Genomic DNA, 21,932 nt, shown 5'->3' on the forward strand with positions numbered 1-21,932 from the left:
CGTCCTGTCTCTGTGTTCACTGCTTTGTTGTGTATTTATTTATCATATTATTCACTTAATTAGAAACACACCTGAAGATTTAAATCTCTTTTCTGTCCTTCTCTCTTTCTGATGTGTGGTTGATTCAATCAATCAGGTACTGAGATATATATATATTCACTGCTCACTTGGAGACAGAAGATCTGCTCGTTTGATCTATTTAGTCTCCATCTTTCTTATTACTACATTTTAAAACAGGCATAAATCTTGAGGAGCTTCCCATCAGCATGAACATCAATTAAACAAATGCATTGATTGCGTCTGTTCACCTGCACTTTACTATAAAACACACCAGGGCTCAGACACTTTCACTACATTGTCTTTGTTATTGGACACCTTTGTCCGCATTTAAGTCATATTTTAGGTCCAGGGTGTTGGTGATTCTCTGTTAAGGTGATGCACTTTGGGATTGCATAATGAGTATTTTTACTTTTGGTTAATGCAAATACATGCATTTTCAATATTTCTACACTGTGGTATTAGTACTTTTAAGATAAAATAATCCTTTATTAGTCACAGCAGGGACATTTACAGGATTACAGCAGCATAGTGCAAACAAGAGACATAATAGATCAAACCAAGTATTATAAAAAACAGTAAAGAATATTAAATAAGTCGAGAATCCACAATAACTAAAATATTATATATACAGGCAGAATAATTGTAGTATTGCACCGTGTATTTATATTGCACAGATTTTTTGTGTTGTGTTGTGTTGGAAGCAATTTACTGGAAGCAACTTTTACTGGGAGCAACTTTTACTTGAGTGAAAGTTGCTAATACTTCCTCCAAACAACCAACACATTACCGGTCGTGTTTTTTGTGTTTACTGTAGAAGAAGTATTAAAAGTATTAAAATAAATCTGGCTGCTTCACTTGCACCGCAGCTTCTCCTTTAACCCGGGCGGGGATGACGTCATTACCGATGACATCATTGCCGGTTAACGCCATTTTCACGCACCGCACCGCACAGTCAGTCAGTCAGTCAGTCAGTGGACCAGCGAGCTGTCATCTTCACGATCAAGTTGTTAGTGTGGACTCGTTCCTGCAATGGAACCACATGAGAACTGGCTTTTCTCGTATGGCTCCGACTAAAGCCTGTGTTATTGTTTTTTTGACAGCTAGGGGGCTAGCTATGTAGCTTTAGCTGGTCATCATTTTAACGGCGGTTGATGCAGTGAAGACCAGCGTCAGCCGGGACACAGTTTGTGGATATTTGTATTTTTAATCACTTACTCTTATCGACTGACGTTGTCGGTTAAAAGAACAACAACCCCTATTTAAAAGAAGACGTGGTTCAGACGGTAAAAAGAGACAAACGGACGTTACAGTGACGCTACATCGGATGTCCTAGAGAACGGTAGGAATGGCTCCGTGTATTTCTTGGAATTGTTTCAATGGCTCCGTGTATTTCTTGGAATTGTATCAATGGCTCCGTGTATTTCCTGGAATTGTATCATTAGCTAACTAATTAACCACTTTTGACAGAAATGTTCCTGTTGTTTTCAAGTAGTCAAACAACAAGCATTTTGAATTATTATTTATATATTTATTTTTATATGCGTTTTAAAGATGAACCCCTTTTGATGTGTTTTTTCCGTGTTTACGTCTAATTGCAGGAATTAGACGCTTTAGAGCACATCAACTGTCACTGAGGGAGCTTCAGCACTGTGTGCGCGTGTGTACAGGGAGGAATTAACTAACTGGTTCTTCAGGTTAATCCATTGTAAGCGAGATAGCTGGGACTAAAGCAGCAGCAAACATGCCGGGGAAAGATGCACTTGTTGGGGCTTTAATGCGTTCACAGCGACAGTCTGGATGTTTTGTCATGTGATAGCTGGGTGTTCCCCTTTTTCATTGATATTCAGAGCGTGTTCAGGAGACGGCTTCAGAAGGGACAGTGGATCTCAGTGTGAGGACTCACAGCTTGGAAACACTCACAGGTGTCTGTGAATATTTGAAATGTAGGACTCACTGCACGACAGAAATCTCAGGAACGCACACACACATACACGCACAAAACTGTGACACAAAAAAAGAGATTTTTCAGCCATCAGTTGCATCAACAGACGTTCAAAACATACCTTTCACAAAGTTCATGTGGTTGTTTTAGTGAATGTTGCAATCCCAAACTGCATCACCTTAACAGAGAATCACCAACACCCTGGACCCAAAATATGACGTAAATGCAGACAAAGGTGTCCAATAACAAAGACAATGTAGTGAAAGTGTCTGAGCACTGGTGTGTTTTATAGTAAAGTGCAGGTGAACAGACTCAATCAATGCATTTGTTTAATTGATGTTCATGCTGATGGGAAGCTCCTCAAGATTTACGCCTGTTTTAAAATGTAGTAATAAGAAAGATGGAGACTAAATAGATCAAACGAGCAGATCTTCTGTCTCCAATATAATATATATATATATATCTCAGTACCTGAGTTTAGTTTACCGTGCCCTCCGTTCTTGAATATTTAATCCACCCAAAGGAGTACCCATGACAACCTCCAGGCTAACACCCCTCTGCTCTCTGGGGAGGCTTGTTGTTGGCTCAGAGTGTGTGTGTGTGTGTGTGTGTGTGTGTGTGTGTGTGTGTGTGTGTGTGTGTGTGTGTGTGTGTGTGTGTGTGTGTGTGTGTGTGTGTGTGTGTGTGTGTGTGTGTGTGTGTGTGTGTGTGTGTGTGTGTGTGTGTGTGTGTGTGTGTGTGTGTGTGTGTTCACTCACTGCTGGTGTGAAATGACAATTATGTGTTGTCGCTGCAGGTTTTGGTAGTCATGCTGCAGGGTTGGCTTGAGCTGCATAGAGCTCTTTCTTCTGCAGGTGAACCAGCGTACAACGAAAACATAACGCCTGCTGAAAACAATGCAGATGTAGTACAGCTTCACTGAACTGGGGTGTACTTTTACACATGGTACTTCCAGAGAAGTAATTATGAATTTTAGTCTTTGAATTATAGCCTTACCACTACTGATGTTTGAAGCTGAAAACATCAGTATTTTTCATTTGTTTTGAATTATAACACTAAATGTAAGATGTGTAAACTTGTTTGTGTACTGTGACATAGACACTTTCTTTTGAAGTACTTAAGACATCTTTTTGATATTTCTGTGCTTTAATGTTTCATTACTTATTACGGCCTGTATTGATTTATCTGCAATATATGGTTCCAATGATCGACTTAACCTCTCGCCCAAGGCTCGCTCATGGAAATATACAGCAAGTCACTGGTGCTCTTCATGTCCTGTGAGGACTTAGACTCAGTTTAGGAGAAGACACGTAGTTTAACACGGAATCAGGCTGTTCTGTTGGTGAGTTGGGTTAAAGTTGATTTCAAATCTGTCAATTATTGATCCCAATCATACTCGTCACTTCCTGCGTTTCAGCCGTTCAGTCTCGTGACTGCCTGATTTATTCACCCTGAAGCTAAAAACTCATCACATGACGCATTAGTAACGGCTTCATTGTTAAGACTGAAGAAAGAGACTCCAGTGTGTCGAATTGCCAAAGGAACAGTGACAGATAAACAACCATGACCATTTTAAAGCAGCTATAATATTTATTTTTATACAAACAATGGATCTCTTCACTGTTTCTACTTCTATCCGCAGTTCCCTCCAGCTCTACAGAGTTTTACAGCATCATGAGCTTATTGCTTTTGTTTTTCAGGACAGCAGCTTTATCCATCAGCAATAACGGTCTGATGACATGACAAAGTTAGACTAGCTGGTGAAGAAAGTGGAATATTCAGCAGTGAAAAAGCCCAAATAAAGCTTGAAGGGAGTGAATACTGGATCTTATCTCGTCATGGACAGAGACACTCCTAATGTTGCTTCATAGCTCATGTCCTGCAGCGTGTTTCTGCTGCTGTACTTTCTGTAGGTTGCGCTCTTGTTGTAGCGATAGCTTGTGTTGTTAACTACCCCTAACCCATGTTTAAAGCCGTACACACACCAGACACCATGAACAGAGAATGCTGAATGTTTTCATAGACCGGACACAGGTAGAACAACTGTTGTGACTTTGATGAAGAGCAGCCAAACAAACACACGTCTGTGAGTGTTATTGTTGATTAAAAATGATCCACTAAATGAAACTCTTTGAGACTTTCTCTCTGTAAATGTTGAATCACAGCTCTCATCGTCCAATGACTGTCAGCCCACATCGCTGACTCAGATCGTTTCTGTGTAGTGTTGCTCTTCCTGCAGAGCACTGTTCCTCTTCTTCGTTGGTCCCAAACACAACCCTAACCTCCCGATAGACTGAACATCTCTCCCTTAAGCTGCTCACATGAAGAGCTATACAGGGTCCCCCGGGCTCTCCGCTTCAAGCCAGATATTAGCATTTCAAAAGTTAACATCAGACGTAGTTTCTGTTTCTTCCCTGTGGTGCTGAGTGCTCTGAGACTCATCTGATGCCCAAAATAAAAGGCTTGTGCTGTCACTTTCACTTCTGTATTACTCTGCCTGCAGTGGTAGTTGTCTCGTGCTTTGCAGTTTTGGGTGTTTCCAGTGGTTTAAAGTCGACCTCGCTCTGTGTTGTTGGAGAATTAAACGGGGTTTATACCCAGGCTCAATGCATGGCTCTTTGAAAGGATCCAGTGTGAAAGGTATTCTAACTTTTATTTTGATCCTTGCATCTTTAAATATAGCAGCGACAGACTTTGAGCTGAATGGATGTGATGGAAACACTGGTGTTAACTGACATGATGTTCATTTTCCTGATCACTTGATGGATTACTGTCCACAGGTACGTTATTACTGCTGAAGCAGCCCGTCTGTTGGTTGGTTACCTGCTTACATGAAAACATGTCAGTCGGGTGGTTGCTGGAGAAATTTCCACTCAGACAGGTGTGACTAGTTGCATCTTATCTCATGTGGAATTACTGTAAACTATTTTATAGAATAAGTATTGTAAGTTTAATGAATCGTCCTTTAAGATAAAATAGAAAACACACCTGTGTTCCAGCTTCTTCACTTTGAGGATTTGATGGTTTATTTGGCTGCATTGTTCACTTCTTTCTGAGGTTTTATTGACCAAATGACGGGTCAATTATCGAGAAAAACAACCAGCAGGTTAATCTATAATGAGGATGTTGATGGGAATATAACTATTCAAGTGTCATTTGGATCTGATGTTGATTTTGACAAACACCAACAGCAGGATAAATACTAATCATATTGCTTTATCGGTTTGCCTACAGTATTAGGAAATCCTTCTTAAAATGTGGTTGAGTACAAGTTTGAAGTTGATGTGATCTTTTCAAAATGTCTTCTGGTACCACAGCAGCTCTTGTACTGAGGCGGGCCGGCTGGTTGGACTCACTGTGTCGTTGCAGCACGAAGGATAAGACTGCTGAGTGAGTCACACTGCAGAGTTGTTTCACTTCTGTGTTCTTCAGCGAGCCGTGAAGTAGAAACATAACTTCAGTCAGTGTTTCTGTAATTATTGAGTTTGGACAGCTCGCAGAGATTTATTAGGAAGCTCACTACAAGTGCTGCCGAAGCGATCAGTCATAATCCTCTTAAGAGAGTGTGTGTGTGTGTGTGTGTGTGTGTGTGTGTGTGTGTGTGTGTGTGTGTGTGTGTGTGTGTGTGTGTGTGTGTGTGTGTGTGTGTGTGTGTGTGTGTGTGTGTGTGTGTGTGTGTGTGTGTGTGTACACAAATACAAAGCAAAGAAAGTCAGGATCGAGTGGGAAGGAGTGCATGAGGAGCTTGTTGAGGGTCACTGTGAGAGGAACCGATATTAACGTGCAGTGTTTTTGGCTCATATTTGCATAATCACCAGGGCTGATTCAGGATCTGATTCTGTGCTATGACCACATTACGGCAGCACTAAGACGCTGATTGTTATTGGAGATATTGTGATCATGAATATGGAGGTTTAGGGTTGGTTCTACTTTACTGTGCAGTGATTTCTAACTGCAGACTGTAAACACGTCAAAGCTATACCAAACGTTATGTTTGATTTTTCTAAAATAGTGTCATATTTGAGTATGTTTTTGGTTGGTGATTAAAACTGACTCGATACATGGAAAGCTAATAGACGCTGACTACAATGACAACACTGTAACACTGTGGTGGTTACCAAACAAAAGACGCCTAGTAGCTATAGCACCCATCATTTATTTAAGTTCTGCACGTGTTCCCTGCAGCGCTTTCCTCACCTCACATCTGTCGTTATCTGTAAACCACACGCAGCCCACGAGCCTCACATCTGGATTCAAGCCGTCAGCAGGCAGCAGCAGGTTTATTGTCTGTGGTTCAGGTTCAACTTTTCATCGCAGCCGCACCAAAGTCGCCTTTTTCACAAAACAGGATTGTCACTAATGCGACATTACATTTCACCTTTTTGTTTATGCGGCTTTTCTCTGCTGCTGTCAGTGCCTTGCTCAAAGGCAAAGCACGAACGTTTCTTATTCGTTCTCTCGACCTCCACCACCTGGAGGTCGAGAGAACGCAGGAGCTGTCCACTGGGCCTGGACGGTTGGTTCAGGTCTAACCTTTTGGTTTAAGCCAGTATTGATTTATAGGCAGATGCGTCGGGCTGTGTGGTTGCCACAAAGAACAGAAAAGGTCAGGAGGATGCAACTCTGAATGAAACATCTGAAGGTTCCGTGTTTCATTCCGTACTCAAGATTTAGACAATAATTAGCTCTTCTGCATTAGAGCCTGATGTTTGTACTTTTATGAGATCCTTCCTGTCACAATGATACAGACTTTATTTTCAGTGTTCTATCAGAATCAGCTTTATTGGCCATGTATGCGTAGGCTCATTAAAATGGATGAATACATCACGTTGACTTTAACTCTCCTGTGCCTGTGGTTGAATCTGCAGGATGCGTGAGGACATGTCCACCATGGTGTGCATGAAGGAGGAGGAGGACCCTGGGGAGAAGCTGTCCCAGGACGAGATCATCTCCCGGACCAAGCAGGTGATCCAGGGGCTGGACGCCCTGAAGCAGGAGCACCACTCCATCCTGGAGGGCCTGCTGGGCACGCTGCGCTGCCTGAAGCAGGACGAGGAGGGCGTCCTGGTGGAGGAGAAGTCCCACATGATCCGCAAGTCTCTGGAGATGCTGGAGCTCGGGCTGAGCGAGGCACAGGTACCGTCAGTCATCGGTGAATCATCACCAGCTAAAATATAAGATAGTTTAGTCCCACAGAGGGGACAGTTACAGGATTACAGCAGCATCGTGGACAGTGCAAACAAGAGCCTACTACTAATATCACCATTCTTTACATTCCTTTTTTAAAATATTAGTAATGCAGAAATGGCATTTCTTGTTGTTTTTTTCTTGTCCTGTCAGCAGCACCACACGTGAGGAGCTAAAAGGACAAACTGCAGTCTATACATCACTTAATTATTGTTCATACATTTGTTAGAATGGAGGCGTATCTGAGACAGACTTCACAAAGGCTTCAAAAGATGTTGCAGACTGACCTTAAGTTGACTCTTTCTGAAGTGATGCACATAATAACAGACTAAGAACACAAAGCATACGCACTCCACAGACTAAGTTCCTCTTCTAAAGGTGCACGGTTGGAATAAAACAAAGATATCCCAAATCCTCCTGAGGCAGACATGAAGAGAAGATTTTACAGCTAAGAAATAAAACATTTCTTTTTAAAAAATGCAGATTTTCTTTTCGAGAGAGTTTCTTTGTCGTTACTCAGCTGGTAAACACCGGCCGATGAGTCACTGATGAGTCACTGCTGATGCTTTAGCCCCTCATCTCCATCTCCCAGCATGCCTTGCCTATTAAATATACAATACACTGCACCATGCTGACTGTAATACCCACCTTCAGCTCTTTAGGCAGCTCGCAGTTATTGTAAAGTAGAGTGTGATTCATATTTCTCTGCATAATTATCCTGCTCTCTCTCTATGCCTCAAACACTTTGTCTAAGTACACCCCTCCCGGTACCTCACACCATCTGCTGTTAGGTGGATGCTTTTACCCAAAGTGCCTCACAGTAACACCAGTGTACGCATGTTCAGTTCTGTCATCAGTTTTTAAACCCGAATGTTCACACGATGCTGCCACGGAATCTGACGCTTTTAATATCTTCAGATAATTATCACACTAGTTGAAGGATGTTGGTCTACAGCCCAGGATGACTGTAGCTACGAGTGTGAATATTGTTCTGAGGTGGTTGTAAGTCAATTCATACAAATGAGATCATGTTCATGACTGCAGGGAAACATGGTCTACTTTATACCACCCTAAAAACAGACTCCTAAACATCCCGAATCCCAAAGCAACTGTGTTGTGTTAAGAAACCCCCCCCCCTCCCTCTCCCCTCGTCTTTGTCCAGGTGATGATGGCGCTGTCGAGCCACCTGAGCTCGGTGGAGTCAGAGAAGCAGAAGCTTCGGGCTCAGGTGCGCCGGCTCTGCCAGGAGAACCAGTGGCTGAGGGACGAGCTGGCCGGCACGCAGCAGAAACTGCAGAAGAGCGAGCAGAGCGTCGCCCAGCTGGAGGAGGAGAAGAAGCACCTGGAGTTCATGAACCAGCTGAAGAAGTACGACGAGGACTTGTCCCCGTCGGTGAGTCCCCGGGTCTTCTTCAGAGTGTGTTTGACGAGACGTATTTTACTCCAAAACTAAGACGCTCCAGTAACAGAGTAGGGATTCACGAGCTTCCATCAGTCTAACAGAAAGGCTTTTAAATGAGTGAAGTTTGTTTTCTCCTGCTTCTCTCCCACTGATTCCTTTGTATTTTAAAGAGCTTTTAAGTCACTTCCCTGAGCTCCTTATCAGCAGCAGAGTCGATACAAATCAATCAATATTAACCATCTGTAATATTGTAACACTTGTGAAATTAGCTTGACTGGACCTAGGCTACAGAAGGACTGCATGAGCAGATAAATAAGAATACTCTTTTATGAATTTAGTAAACATGGAGTCAGTTTGATCATTGTCCTCCTCCTCTCCCCCTCACACCTCCTCTCAGGAGGAGAAGGACTCTGATTCCAGTAAAGAGACTCTGGACGATCTCTTCCCAGATGACCAGGACGATCAACCTCCAGGCAGTAAGTGTCCCTCCTCTTCTTTCTACTCTGGGGGGGGATTCATAATCAGTCCTGGACCCAGATATGAAATATAGTTCCTGTCCTTCCTCGGGGCGTAGATGTGATCGTGGGGGAGATAGTTTCCTAAAATGTGTTATGCAATAGTTGAATGACATCGTTAACTTCAGCTTCTAGAACATTAATACTTTGCAGTTGAAGGTTGTGACTAATGATGACTAATGATTTGCAGAAATTTAGAAAATGTCCCCCCTTTTTTAAAAATGGATTTGTCTCCTGAAAACAAATCTTTGCACCAGCGACAATGAAATATACCGACGTCTAGTCAGTGGATGTCCCCAGTGTCAGAATATATACATCACCTAATTTATGATGGTGCGTTTCTCCTGACATCACTTTTTCTCAACTTTTCTGAAGCCTCATGGATCTTTCTCTCTTTCTGCTTTAACTTTCCTCTCTCTCTCTCGCTCTCTCTCTCTCTTGCTCTCTCTCTCTCTTGCTCTCTCTCTCTCTTGCTCTCTCTCTCTCTTGCTCTCTCTCTCTCTCTTGCTCTCTCTCTCTTGCTCTCTCTCTCTCTCTTGCTCTCTCTCTCTCTTGCTCTCTCTCTCTTGCTCTCTCTCTCTCTTGCTCTTTGCTCCTACTCTTCACGTCCACCCCTTGCTTCAGTGTTTGATGGGTTGCTCTTTCAGTCGCTCAGCAGCCCAGACAGTGAAGCTGTGTTGGCTGTAAAGGCCCATTAGTCAGGACCTAGTTTAGCCTGGAGGGAGGCCAAATGGGGTGAAAAACTCCCAACCAGTGTGTTGTTATAAACAGTGTTATGTAGTCTCAGGGTTTCTGCAGTGAGTTCTTTTTGTGTCGCTGTAGTCGAGCGAAATAATGTTTGGCCAAAGACCACAGTAGTGTTGCTGTGAGCTTTGGCTTTAAATATGAATATGACCAGAATATGTCGGGTGGTTAATTTCCCACTCGCACAGTGTTTTTTGGTGGGTCTAATTTTAGGTTTTGATCCAGACTTCTCTGTGTTTTGGCCTAAATTCTGACTGCAGTGCAGGTTGTAGAGCAGAGAGAGCGGAGCAGGTTGGTTTCGGGATACTGTGTCAAATTAGAGGGGCTCCATTGGTTTGATGTTTTTAGGTGGAAAACTGGCTTCATGATGCAGATTTTCAGTGTTTTCCCAGCAGCACAGACTGAGTATGAATTATAAATAGAGACACACTTCATAGAATGTAGCTGTACGTTTGGTTGGGAAGGTGGGGGAGCATGAGATTGACTTTCTACATCATAAGACACTGCACAATGAATTAAAAATCAAATGAGGTTTCTCCTCTGGGTTATTGAGATAGTAGCGTATATATCAAAAGGTCCTGGTGCTGCAAACGGAGAAAGATTTTCATCTTTATTCTATTTATTTTGTTGAGGATTTTCACCAAAGGACAGGGCAGTGATTTGGTAAAAAGAATGAGCTCTGGCACTAACAAACACAACTCTTATTATCCATTTGTACATCTAACTATACATTTTAGAAATAATATGTATTTAATGTTGGGAATCATTCACAGCAACTTGCAAATAAGTTCTAAGTCAGGTTTGAGATAAACACAATTTATTTTTAAAGTAATTATGCACCCACGCCCATTTACACATAAACCTGTCTCATTGTTGCTCACACCCACGCATCAGTGCTTACAGTAAATACAATCGAGCTACATTTGAGGACGGTGTACACAAAACACTCGGAGGACTAAAGAATAAGAAACAGATGGGTGGAAGCCTGGAGGCGGAGAGAAGCACGAGGTTTATTGGTTCCATGTTTCCAAAATCTCTCCTCCTCCTTCATGGCATCAAATAAAAGTGGGAACATAAATCACATGTGCAGATGAGCAGAGCTTAAAGTACGGTGTGTTTTTGAATAAATGGAGACGTGTGTGTGTGTGTGTGTGTGTGTGTGTGTGTGTGTGTGTGTGTGTGTGTGTGTGTGTGTGTGTGTGTGTGTGTGTGTGTGTGTGTGTGTGTGTGTGTGTGTGTGTGTGTGTGTGTGTGTGTAATGCTGGGGTAGATTAGATGTCTTTCCTGTCTGAAGGGCTTTTGGGGTTTTGGTGAGTTGCCGTCAGCAGGAAAGAGATAATGGTGATGACAGCCCTGCCTTTATTTAAATTGGTCTTCGGCTTAGCGGCGCAGATTTTTTCTGTACAAAATATTTACATTATCCGTCATTTGGTTAACTCGGTGAGCTACTGAAAAACACCTCCATTAAACCTCCAGGATGTTTAAGAGGGAGCTTCACTTTTAGTCCCTACAACCGTTTGAAGAAAGAAAGGTGCATCCTACACTTCCCATGATGCAACTTGATGGCTTCTTATCCTTCAAGTATTCCATAAGACTGGTAAACTGGCCTTGATGTGTAAAAACCGTTTGAGTTCGGGGGTTTAAGATGCCGGCCGTGAACCACAATGTACCAGGTCTATGTCTACCGATGATGATCTGAAAATCTCTTTAGATTTCGGTCAAAACGAGCGATTCAGGAGACTCTGATGATAGTTTTTACCCCAGAATCTGAATCAGGTTTACTGTAAGTAGACTTTCACATGCAAGGAATTGGCCGAGGTATTTTGTTACAATAACAAACATCGTAAGAGAAAATGTCTCTCCTTCAGAGTAAAAAGAATGCTACATGCTGTTTAATAAGGAATTCAATCAGGTGTTATCATCACACATTCATACATTCTCACACACAGACAGGCAGACATTCCTCATCCTGTCCTCCTGACCTCGTAAACCCACAGAAAGCAGCACATTTGCTGTGCGCTGTAGCAGAATGAGGTCATTGGTTATGTGTGAATCTTGTTTGCAGGCCATATGTTAGTAGCCTGTTTGTTTGTTTGTTTGTTGTGGTTTCATCTTTGACCTATTTATAGGACCTCAAGTAAATAATATCTTCACAGGATTGTTAAAATGAACCAACGTTTGAGTTGTTTCATATTCAAACACATTTTAAGCACAAAATGCCAAAGATTACTTATTTCCAACTTCTCAGTCATGAGGATTTTAAGTTTTTCTTTGTCTTATGTGATAGAAAATGTAATATTTTGGGGTTTTGGACTGTTAGTCGGACAAAATAAGAGTATTAAAGTCGTCTTCTTGGGATTTGGGGAAATGTGACTGAATTTATAGAACAAACGATGAATTGATTGTTGGAGAAAATAATCAGTGGACCAAAACTATTGGCATTTTAAATCCCTAGTTATAAAATGTATTATTAGTGAACACAATACTGACTTTATCTGTAATTACAGTTTGAAAAGAAATCAACCCTCTCTCAAGCATCAAACTTATATATTCCCCAAACAAAACGAGGTGTGTGTCCCGTGCGTCTAATCTTTTCTCCCTCTTTCCTCCGTCTGTCTCCAGTCCAGCCGACTCACGTCAGCGCTGCGGCAGCGGCGGCCCAGCAGGGGGGCTACGAGATCCCGGCCCGCCTGAGGACCCTCCACAACCTGGTGATCCAGTACGCCTCCCAGGGCAGGTACGAGGTGGCTGTGCCCCTCTGCAAGCAGGCCCTGGAAGACCTGGAGAAGACCTCTGGACACGACCACCCAGACGTGGCCACCATGCTCAATATCCTCGCCCTTGTTTACAGGTGGGTCTACCGGGTATTTCCTCTGGGCTCTGAGCTGTTAGTTGTTGTTCCCTAAATAGTGTCCCAGACATCAAGGAGGCAGTTCCAGGAGTTTACCAGCTACAAAAGGACCTTATGGCCGACTGTTTCACCTTCCTCTTTCAGTCGTTTAACCTAAATCAAAAGTTAATACATTTAATCTGATTTGGTGGCATATTTGATATATTTTTTATCTAAATTAAGATCTTTCTTTCTCTGTCTACTTCCTATGAAGATGATAATAATATCAGTGCTGGGACTAATATACAGTTCCTCTTCTGTTTCCTTCATCACACTGTTGGCACCATGAAAACACAAGTCTTTACTAGCTTGTAAATCCTTAAAGTCCTAGGCCACGCTGACTACTTTACAAGCCTTCCCAGGACTTCAGAATAGAGTCGAAGCCTGTGAATGCTGGGCCATGTTTTAGTAGTTATCAGTTAAAGGAATTGTTTTAACCTTTTTGCTCTTATAGCACAATTTTTTTTGGGGGGGAAACAGCTTTTTTGCAGAGAGAACGCTGTGATAACGGTTCCAGCATGTAGTCTGTTTGTCACCCTCACAACTCACTTTGGGTAACAACCATCAAAGCATTGTGTGACGGGCCTCTGTAGGACCTCCCAAATAATAGTTGGATGCCTTTCTAGGTCAGAAGTGGAACACAGCAAACATAGCAGACACAACCAGAGATTTACAGTACAGTAATAGAGCTGAAGTGTTAAGAACAAAAGAACAAAAGCGTGACACACAAGACGGTTGGACCCGTGTTTCTTACTCCCACAAATCTTATCCAGTGAATAGTCTGTGCCGTGAATAGTCAGGAATGAGAGGCTGGGTCGACTTGTTGTCTGCAGACTGTTGCATTGACTGTGGGAACTGCTGCAAAGCTGTTTGGACCACGTCACCCTGAAAATAACGGACTGTTGGTGGAAAGTGTTGGCTTAGTTTTATGTTTCTTTTCTTTGTGTGCTTGTCCGTCCATCTGTGTCTGCTGTGTTTCTGTCTGACTCTGTTTTGCTTCTGTCTGTTTCAGGGATCAGAACAAATACAAGGAGGCAGCCAACCTGCTGAACGACGCCCTGGCCATCAGGGAGAAGACTCTCGGCAGGGACCATCCAGCTGTGAGTACATCTGTCTCACTTTATTCAGCTGTGCCATGTTTTCTCTGCACAATACCTTTGTGACATTGCTTCAATCTGACTTATCTAAATATTAGAGATGTATCTTGTATCTCACTTTAACATAATGGGTTGTAGGGCGGATAGTCTTTGTAGTCAGGTGCAGAAAAATTGTTATATTTTAGCAACTTCTCCCATCTGAACAACATTAAACGGATTATTTAACGTTTATTCTTTAGCTGGGATTTAGATGAGAAGATTTTTACCACTCTTAAGTTTGTATGGTAAATATGAAGCTACAGCGATTAGGTGGTTAGCGTAGCTTAGCATTAAGACTAGGAACAGCTAGCCTTACTGTATCAAAGGTCACAAAGTCCGGTGCTTCTAAAGATCAATAATTAACATAATATTCCTCATTTATTTAATTAAAACAAACCAAAGCTTAAACTTGACACATTGTGGTGTAATGAGAGTTTATGTGTGGCTGCTTGTCTGCTGATTACGTTCATTTTGGCTAGAGCCAGGCTAGCTGTTTCCCCCTGTTTTTATGCTAAGCTAAGCGGGTGTTGGCGGTAGCCTCTCATCTCACTCTCGGCAAGAAAGCCAATAAGTGTATTTCACTAAAAGTCTAACTTTCCCTTTAATAGAAAGAGCTCTACCAATAAACACTTTAACCTGCAGTTAATGCATTTAAAGGAGAAAGAGTTCTTTATCTTGTTAGACTCCCTCTACTCTTTGATCTACACCTATTTCTGGCTGCTGCAGTGTCCCGGTTTCCCCCTCAGGCGAACAATAATATGTGACCCTACTCCCCTTCAGGTAACACATATAACAACACTTCAACTGGTTTATAGTCAGGTAAAAAGGTTGCGCTAATACACCAGCTACTGAATTTCCTTTATATAAGAACATGAATTTTACTTCTTAGATACAAAAAGAAGAAGAATTTAGTACATGTTACCCTGAAGCCTCTTGGGAAATATTAGCTGTGTTCAGGCCAAACATTTTTATTTACAGCTCTCCTAATTAAATTTCTCCAAACACATTGTGATGCATCTGTGACTGCAGTCCAGAACGATCACAGCGAACACGGTAGAGTTGGTAAATAATTGAGCCGCTCCTGCTCTCAGACCCCATTAGCTTGTGTTTGTCGGTGTGACCGTAAACATACTGTGTTAACCCCAGCAGGCCTGTGTCGCCACTGTCTGGATCTCCATCACTCTCTGAGGTTAGCCCTCCTCTCATCCTCTCACCAGGCCCTGATGGTTCTTTGTATAAAGAAATGATTTTGTTCAGTGATTTATAATCAAAAAATCATAGTTTTATCAATAATGTAGACCGTTATCTCACCCGGGTTCCTCTCACCATATGGTTTCTTCCTTCTACATTATTTACGATCTTCTTAATCTCTCAATCTTTTGCATTTCTTTTCTCCCTTTTTTTGAATGTTGGTCATCATGCGTGTAGCAACACACGTCCATCGTGTTTACATCGGAGCTGATTGGTCTGTAGCTTTGCCAGTTGGGCTGCAGGTAATCTCACCACGGTGCTACATAAAGGATGTAGCTGCAGCTATTAGCATTCTGCTACAGTGCAAAAATGTATTACTTTATAACGTTCACATCTTGAGCGCGTTAAGCCCAGGTTGCAGCGTTGGTGTCCTTACATAATAGAGAGGGGGAGGGGGAGGGGGGGGGGTGTGAGGGGGCAATGGCAGATTGATACCCACAGTCTACATCCAGTGAATCAGATCCGGTGACAGGTGAAGGTTGGACCTTGGCATGATAACTCTAACTCATGATAACTCTAATATGTACCATGTCACCTCTCTGAAGCATGACGTAAAATATACTGTATATACACACACGTACCCCTGTTATAGAGTCAAGGACCCCCGGTTAAGAAACTGTGAAGTAGTTCATAAGAACACTTAAAGGATGATCATCGTCTTTGCAGTCGAATCATTTGATTTGCAGTCGTTTGTCTTCTCTGATATCTGAGTCTGTGAGGAATGATCTTCATCTTTTAGAGTTCGTTCTTATAGATTGTGAAGGAAAAGTTAAGGAATACATTTACTGATAAAGTGTTTTGTAAGTGTGATAGCGTTTTCTTTTTGCGCTGTCCTTTTAATTTATCTCCCTCCTCTCTTCCTGTTACATTCCCTTCCCCTCCTCCAGTCACCTCTGCCTTCCCTCCTTCCTTCCTTTCCTCCCACTCTGCCCACATGGCCACCAGAGCCTGTCTGAATCAGAGATCAGAGGTGACCTCGGTAGTTTCCCTCTTCCTGAGTGCCCAAGATTCATCGTACATCTGATTGGGATCAAATTACAGCCCACCACAATCACTTCCTGTTTCCGCTTCCTCCTCGATGATTACTTTCTCACCAGATTAATGGCACTTTGCTGCTGTGGCGCGGAGTCTTGCGGTTGAAGGCGATTTAGGCTCACCACCAAGAATGAATGAAATGAAGTAATGGATGTGTTTGTGTTCCTGTCAGGTCGCCGCCACCCTCAACAACCTGGCCGTCCTGTATGGGAAGAGAGGGAAGTACAAGGAGGCGGAGCCTCTGTGCAAGAGAGCGCTGGAGATCAGAGAAAAGGTAAGTCAACGGTCATCAAACACCAAGACTAAACAGATTCAGAAGCAGTTACACAAACGACAGGGACGCATGGCTAAGCAGCTGTTTTCTGCTTCTTTTCTTCTTCACCAGACTTAAAGCTTTCACTTTCAAACTAAAGTTAACTTTCACTTCACTTTCAGACAAACTCTGTGTCCTAGAACAGTCGAACACTAAGCACTGAATATTTCACTCTCCATGAGTCACCGGCTTTAAAGACACTCGAGTCCTTTATAAACTTGCAGTCCATCCCTGAAATGCTCTGGAACATTTCCTGCGTGGGGTGATGTGTGAGTAGGAGCAGGGATCAATATTCAGCCAAATGTGTTCCCGCCAATTTCCCACCTCAAGACCTCGAAACATTTCCCGGAAAGTGCCGGTAATTTAGTTACTTTTGCTAAGCTATGATTGGACAATCGCTGTTTAGGTGACGGAGGTTTAAGGCACAATAAATGAAGAAATTACACTTCATAGAAATATATAAAACAAAAACCCTTCAATATGTGTACTCTGTTTTAAATGTGCATCATGGGTCAGCCTGTGTCTCTCCGGGGAGATCGTCTTTGGTGCTTAAAAAGATGCCGCTCAGCAATCCTGAAGCATCTGATCCACTTCTCTGTATCTGTCCTCGGCTCCTTCTCGCTCATCTGAGAATGAGACGTCAGCTTTGGTTAAGCCTGAGCATCTTCATTTTTTTGTTACGCTATTTAAACTCAGAAGATTACGCTCTCGCTTGAGCTGAAAGATTTGAGTTTTTCCTGCACAGGCGAGGTGGCTGCTGCAGAGTTGCTGAATAATAAGGATTCCTTTTTCCTGCATTTCTTATTTTATTTATAGAAGCTCGGGAAAGCTCAGCTCCTCAGTGAGTTTGGTTGTCGGGGAGAAAAGAGGGATGAAGCTATAAACTGGTTTAGAAGCTTTTGACTCTTCAGGTTATTTGAGAGGAAATGAAAACATTCTGATGATGAATCCAGTTTGATTCTGTTTATTGTTGAACAGGAACGTCCCGATCTGATGCTGATCTAAGTGATTATATTCAGTACTACAGTCAATATGAATAGTGACTTTATATTTTTGTAATTCAACAATTATCTGTATTGAATATAATTGCCATATTGTCCTTCATGCAGTCCATGAACGCTGCAGCAGTGAATGAAAGACAAAGTGTTTAACTTCACCACTAAAGCCTCTTAACGCTAAATGAATGAACAAGTCTTCTGATATTTAGTTAGTTTATTTGACTCAATCCAACATAGAACCCCAAATACTCACTAAACGCTGAAGTAGTCCAGGAGAAATGCAGTCTTTCTTCCTGTTTTGCTTAATAAAAACTACGTTGGCCGACTGTTGAAAGAACTGATCGAATTAAATTATGAATCTGTTTTTAAACATTTATGTCTTCAGTAGGAACCAATGGGCAAAGTATTGAGGAACTAATGCTTGTTTTGATCTATTGACATTTGCAAAAGTATGTAATTCTGCCTTATCCTTTAAATGAAACAACATCATGTAAACCCATAAGTCCACTGCATTAGAAGTCTTTTTGAACCTTTCATCAAACAGCCAACGTTTTCTTTTCTGCTCAAATGTCCTTGAATAAGAAACTGAAGCTCTACCTGCTGCTAGCTGTGTCTTTGCACTGACGTCTTTATTGAAATGTGTCTCAGAGGGATAGAAACGGATCTCAGGATTTCTCCAAAGAAAAATCCCCATATTCAGTAAATATTTGGATAAAACATGGATTCAGTCCGTGCCCTGTAAGTAGAGGTCCTTCAGCCTACATTTAGAGGAAGCTAGTGTTTCTCAGAGCTTCCCAGAAATCACCTCGGATGTCTATCGATAAACACGATCAATTACTCAGTGACCCGGACCTCGTCATCGCTGATGGCAATCCTTCTCCAGCTAATGATGTTTACAGGGAAGCTGTCAGATGTGTAATGTGGAGGAGTGAATACTGTAGGCAGAGAGCTCTGCACCGTCCTGTGGATCACAGACACCGAGAGGCTGGGAGATGATCCTGTGAGGGATTGATCTCAGACCTCCTACAGCTTTATACTTTAATAATCTGAACAACAAGCTGCTTGAGTTACGTCTTATCTCTGATACTCTTTCATTTTTCACACCAAGTGCTTTTTCCCTCAGTTCACGTCTCCCATTCCTCTGTGTTGTTACTGAAGCGTTTCTCAAGCCAGCAGAGAGTTCTGGCTTTCTCTTGCTTAATGTCCTTTTCTCTTTTGCATTCTGTCCTTCATCCTCTTTTGAAAAAAGAAGTGCCAGGAAGGAAAAAGAGACTCAAAGTCTCTGCCGGTCTCCTCGTCCTTCCCTCTCCATTCTGCTCAGTCAGACTCAGATAAAACCCTCACTGCAGGTTTTTTCTAGGTCTGGTCACCTTAGTCTCTCATGGTCCTTTTGCATCTCTTTCACGCTCGCTGCACTCGCCTTTCATGACTTTAAGCCGCCTCAGCACACAGGAGAAGCTTACAGCGCTCTCATATTCACATTAATGCAAAGATTTATTTTTCATGCCGGTTCTGCGTCTTTAGTCAGCAGGGTATCGTTTTCTGTGATGAAGGCCGTTTGTTGCTGCACTCGTGTGTTTGTACTCTGCTTTTATTTAATCAAGCAGGTCGATAGTCCGCAGGTCGAAGTCCTTTAGGAGATGCCTCCGTAGGTTAGACACCAGTTACAGATTTAATTTCCATTATGACGGCCTGAATTTATTGGTAGCTCATAATATGCAGCTGATACTGCTGTTGAGGGAAATGTTGTGAGTGAGTAATGTTCAAATGCTCAAACTTCAAGATCAGCAATGTTACAAATAAGCTGTAAGCAGTGAAAGGGTCAACGCAACCTGGCAAGAGATGTAACAAATATTGCTGATGGACAACATATTGGCAGACGGCTTTGTGTTCCAGGAAATCCAAAATGACAAAACCAGACAAGAGGATTTAAACTGAGGGAAATTCAGAGATGGAAGCGAAATGTATTGCTGACCAGTTACTAGTGAATTCCAACGTTTTATAGCCACTTAAAGAGAGCAACTGCAAACCGATTTGAGTAGCAGCTACAGCACCTGGTCCCAGCCTGGTGGTAGTTTCTCAGCCTTAAGAAGAGCTGTTGACCAAATGGCCCCATGTGAGACACAGTTTGTCCTCTAAAACTCATTTAGTTTGATGTAACGGCTGTTGTTTTAACCCCCTTTACTCTCTTCTTGCTTCCGTCCCAGGTGCTGGGGAAGGACCACCCGGATGTGGCCAAGCAGCTGAACAACCTGGCCCTGCTGTGTCAGAACCAGGGCAAGTACGAGGAGGTGGAGTACTACTACATGAGAGCCCTGGAGATCTACCAGACCAAACTGGGCCCCGACGACCCCAACGTGGCCAAGACCAAGAACAACCTGGTGAGAGGAGGCCGTTTGTCAGCCAGTTAACACTTGTGTTGTCATTCTTGTTGTCACTTGTGTTGGCCTGATCAAGTTTAGTGGTGAACGTGCCACAGAGGCTAGATTTTAGTTTGAGGGTTAACTCGCTAAATATGAAAAACGCTACAGGACTGAGCATGCTAACCAGCTAGCCCCGGCCCTTCCCGCCTTGTAATACCACTTGTACCTGGAGAGGCGATAGTGAGACACTGTAACGTCCAGTCTGTCCTCAGACAAACATGAGAGGACGAAGTAGTAGAACTAAAGTAGAGTAGTAGTAGATCAAAGTGGCAGAAACGAAAAAAAACTACTCAGACCCTCGCCTCATCATCCCCATCGCTAGGAGAGTACTTAGCCAGGAGGAGGGCCGGTTAGCGGTTAGCAGTTAGCGGTATCAACTGGCATTCTGGAGCCACAGCGGCAGCACTGGGGTTCTAACCTGTGTAACAGAAAGTTTGCTGGGGAGTCGGGGCAGTCTTCCGGGATCGAACCCCCAACGCTGAGGTTTTGCTATTGCTTTGATGGCGTTGCTACAGCTAATTGCTAACTGAAGATCCGCACACTCTCCTCCCAGCAACTTGGTCTCCTGGTGGCGGGAAGGACGAAAAGAAAATACGAGTTGTTTTCTGGTTTCCACTTTGGATTTAATCCATTTAACAAACTACCAAAATGTTCAAGAAGCGTACAGCCCGGGTTACCGTCACAGTAAACACACGGATGGCGAACGCAAACTATAGGCCGACGCCACACGAGAAGATTATAAGATGAGTGTTGTCTTCGGCAGTTTGGTGTAATTTTGCGTATTCTTGCCCTGCTGTTCGTAAGTAGTTTGTGATGACTGTAAACTCTGTTTTCATGGACCCAGTATTAGAGGTGAAATGCTGCTCCCTATATTTTTGGAGCGTGTGGCCACATCTTACACATTGTGCACCTTTTTAATTGTATTTGTGGAAAATAAACATAAAATGTTTCATATTTATAAAAACATGTAATATGTCGGACAACCTCTTTATCATTTCCCGCGTCGTGCTGCCTCTTAACGTTTGCTCCTCTTGTGTTCTTCAGGCGTCCTGTTACCTGAAACAGGGCAAGTTCAAGCAGGCTGAAACTCTGTATAAAGAAATCCTCACCCGTGCTCACGAGAGGGAGTTCGGCTCCGTTGATGGTACGACATGTGACCGGACGATGAACACACACACACACACACACACACACATTTCATTCAGTAGTGACTCTAAACCAACACACACAAACAGATCTGTACTTCTTTGACTTCTCCCGCTGTTCTCTTCTTCTCATGTAAAGGTTAATATTTTCAGGCATTTTGGTTGCTGTAAACAAAAATGACCTTTCAGCTGAAAAGCTAACGCACTTCTTCAGAACCAGAGTGACTTGTTGAAACTCGTCCTCCCTGCTGCTGTTTGTCTGAATGTTTATCAGCACTGATTCACTTCACCGCGTGTTCCTCTGCAGATGAGAACAAACCAATATGGATGCATGCTGAGGAGAGAGAGGAGCAAAGCAAGGTGAGCAAAGTCTGTCTTTTTATCAACCTGTGAAGTATAATTCTAGTTATTTTTTTGTCATATATATATATATATATATATATATATATGACATATATAGAGATCTTATGATTACTTTAAAAAGTCACTTTTAACAGTAGAAAAATCAAACAAGTCGACCACATTTAAGTTTTAAGTCGCCAAGTCGGCACAAAGAAGAAAAACTGAGTCACACTGACGGCTGCATTAAACTCCTCTGACTCCTCTAATTATTGTGTTTAAGATGAAATAGGAAGGATTGACTTCACAAAGAGTTGGATTAGCAGATTAAGCCTCTGTAATAACCATCCAGTGCTGTCGGTGCGAGGTCCTGACAGGAGGAGTTTACTGTCGTCATGGTTTTAAAAGGTTTCAGAGACTCGACTGTAATCCCACCACTAAATATCCTCTTCATGTCATCATTGACGGTACTTTAAAAAAACAGCCTGTAGTTTGAAAATGGGTTCATCTTCATTCCTTTTTTAATGCACAAGTCACTTCACGTTGTGGTCC

The 21,932-nt window shown here is 42.6% G+C and overlaps 1 protein-coding gene across 5 annotated transcripts in view; it reads left to right on the forward strand.

Annotated features, from left to right (window-relative positions):
* The first annotated feature begins 1,038 nt into the window (after positions 1-1,038).
* Positions 1,039-21,932, forward strand: part of klc1a (kinesin light chain 1a) — a 38,304-nt gene continuing 17,410 nt past the window's right edge. For all 5 annotated transcript variants that reach the window (XR_013767434.1, XR_013767435.1, XM_079175397.1 and 2 more), the window contains exons 1-10: positions 1,039-1,399; positions 6,871-7,138; positions 8,352-8,582; positions 8,989-9,067; positions 12,473-12,701; positions 13,753-13,840; positions 16,335-16,436; positions 19,681-19,854; positions 20,941-21,040; positions 21,349-21,401. Coding sequence is in view for 3 of the 5 variants with exons in the window: in XM_079175397.1 (XP_079031523.1) it covers positions 6,872-7,138; positions 8,352-8,582; positions 8,989-9,067; positions 12,473-12,701; positions 13,753-13,840; positions 16,335-16,436; positions 19,681-19,854; positions 20,941-21,040; positions 21,349-21,401 (1,323 nt within the window). In the remaining 2 variants the exon portion in view is untranslated. The remainder of the gene's footprint in view (positions 1,400-6,870; positions 7,139-8,351; positions 8,583-8,988; positions 9,068-12,472; positions 12,702-13,752; positions 13,841-16,334; positions 16,437-19,680; positions 19,855-20,940; positions 21,041-21,348; positions 21,402-21,932) is intronic.

Source organism: Pholis gunnellus (genome assembly GCF_910591455.1).
Source record: "Pholis gunnellus genome assembly, chromosome: 15".
Classification (NCBI taxonomy): Eukaryota; Metazoa; Chordata; class Actinopteri; order Perciformes; family Pholidae; genus Pholis; species Pholis gunnellus.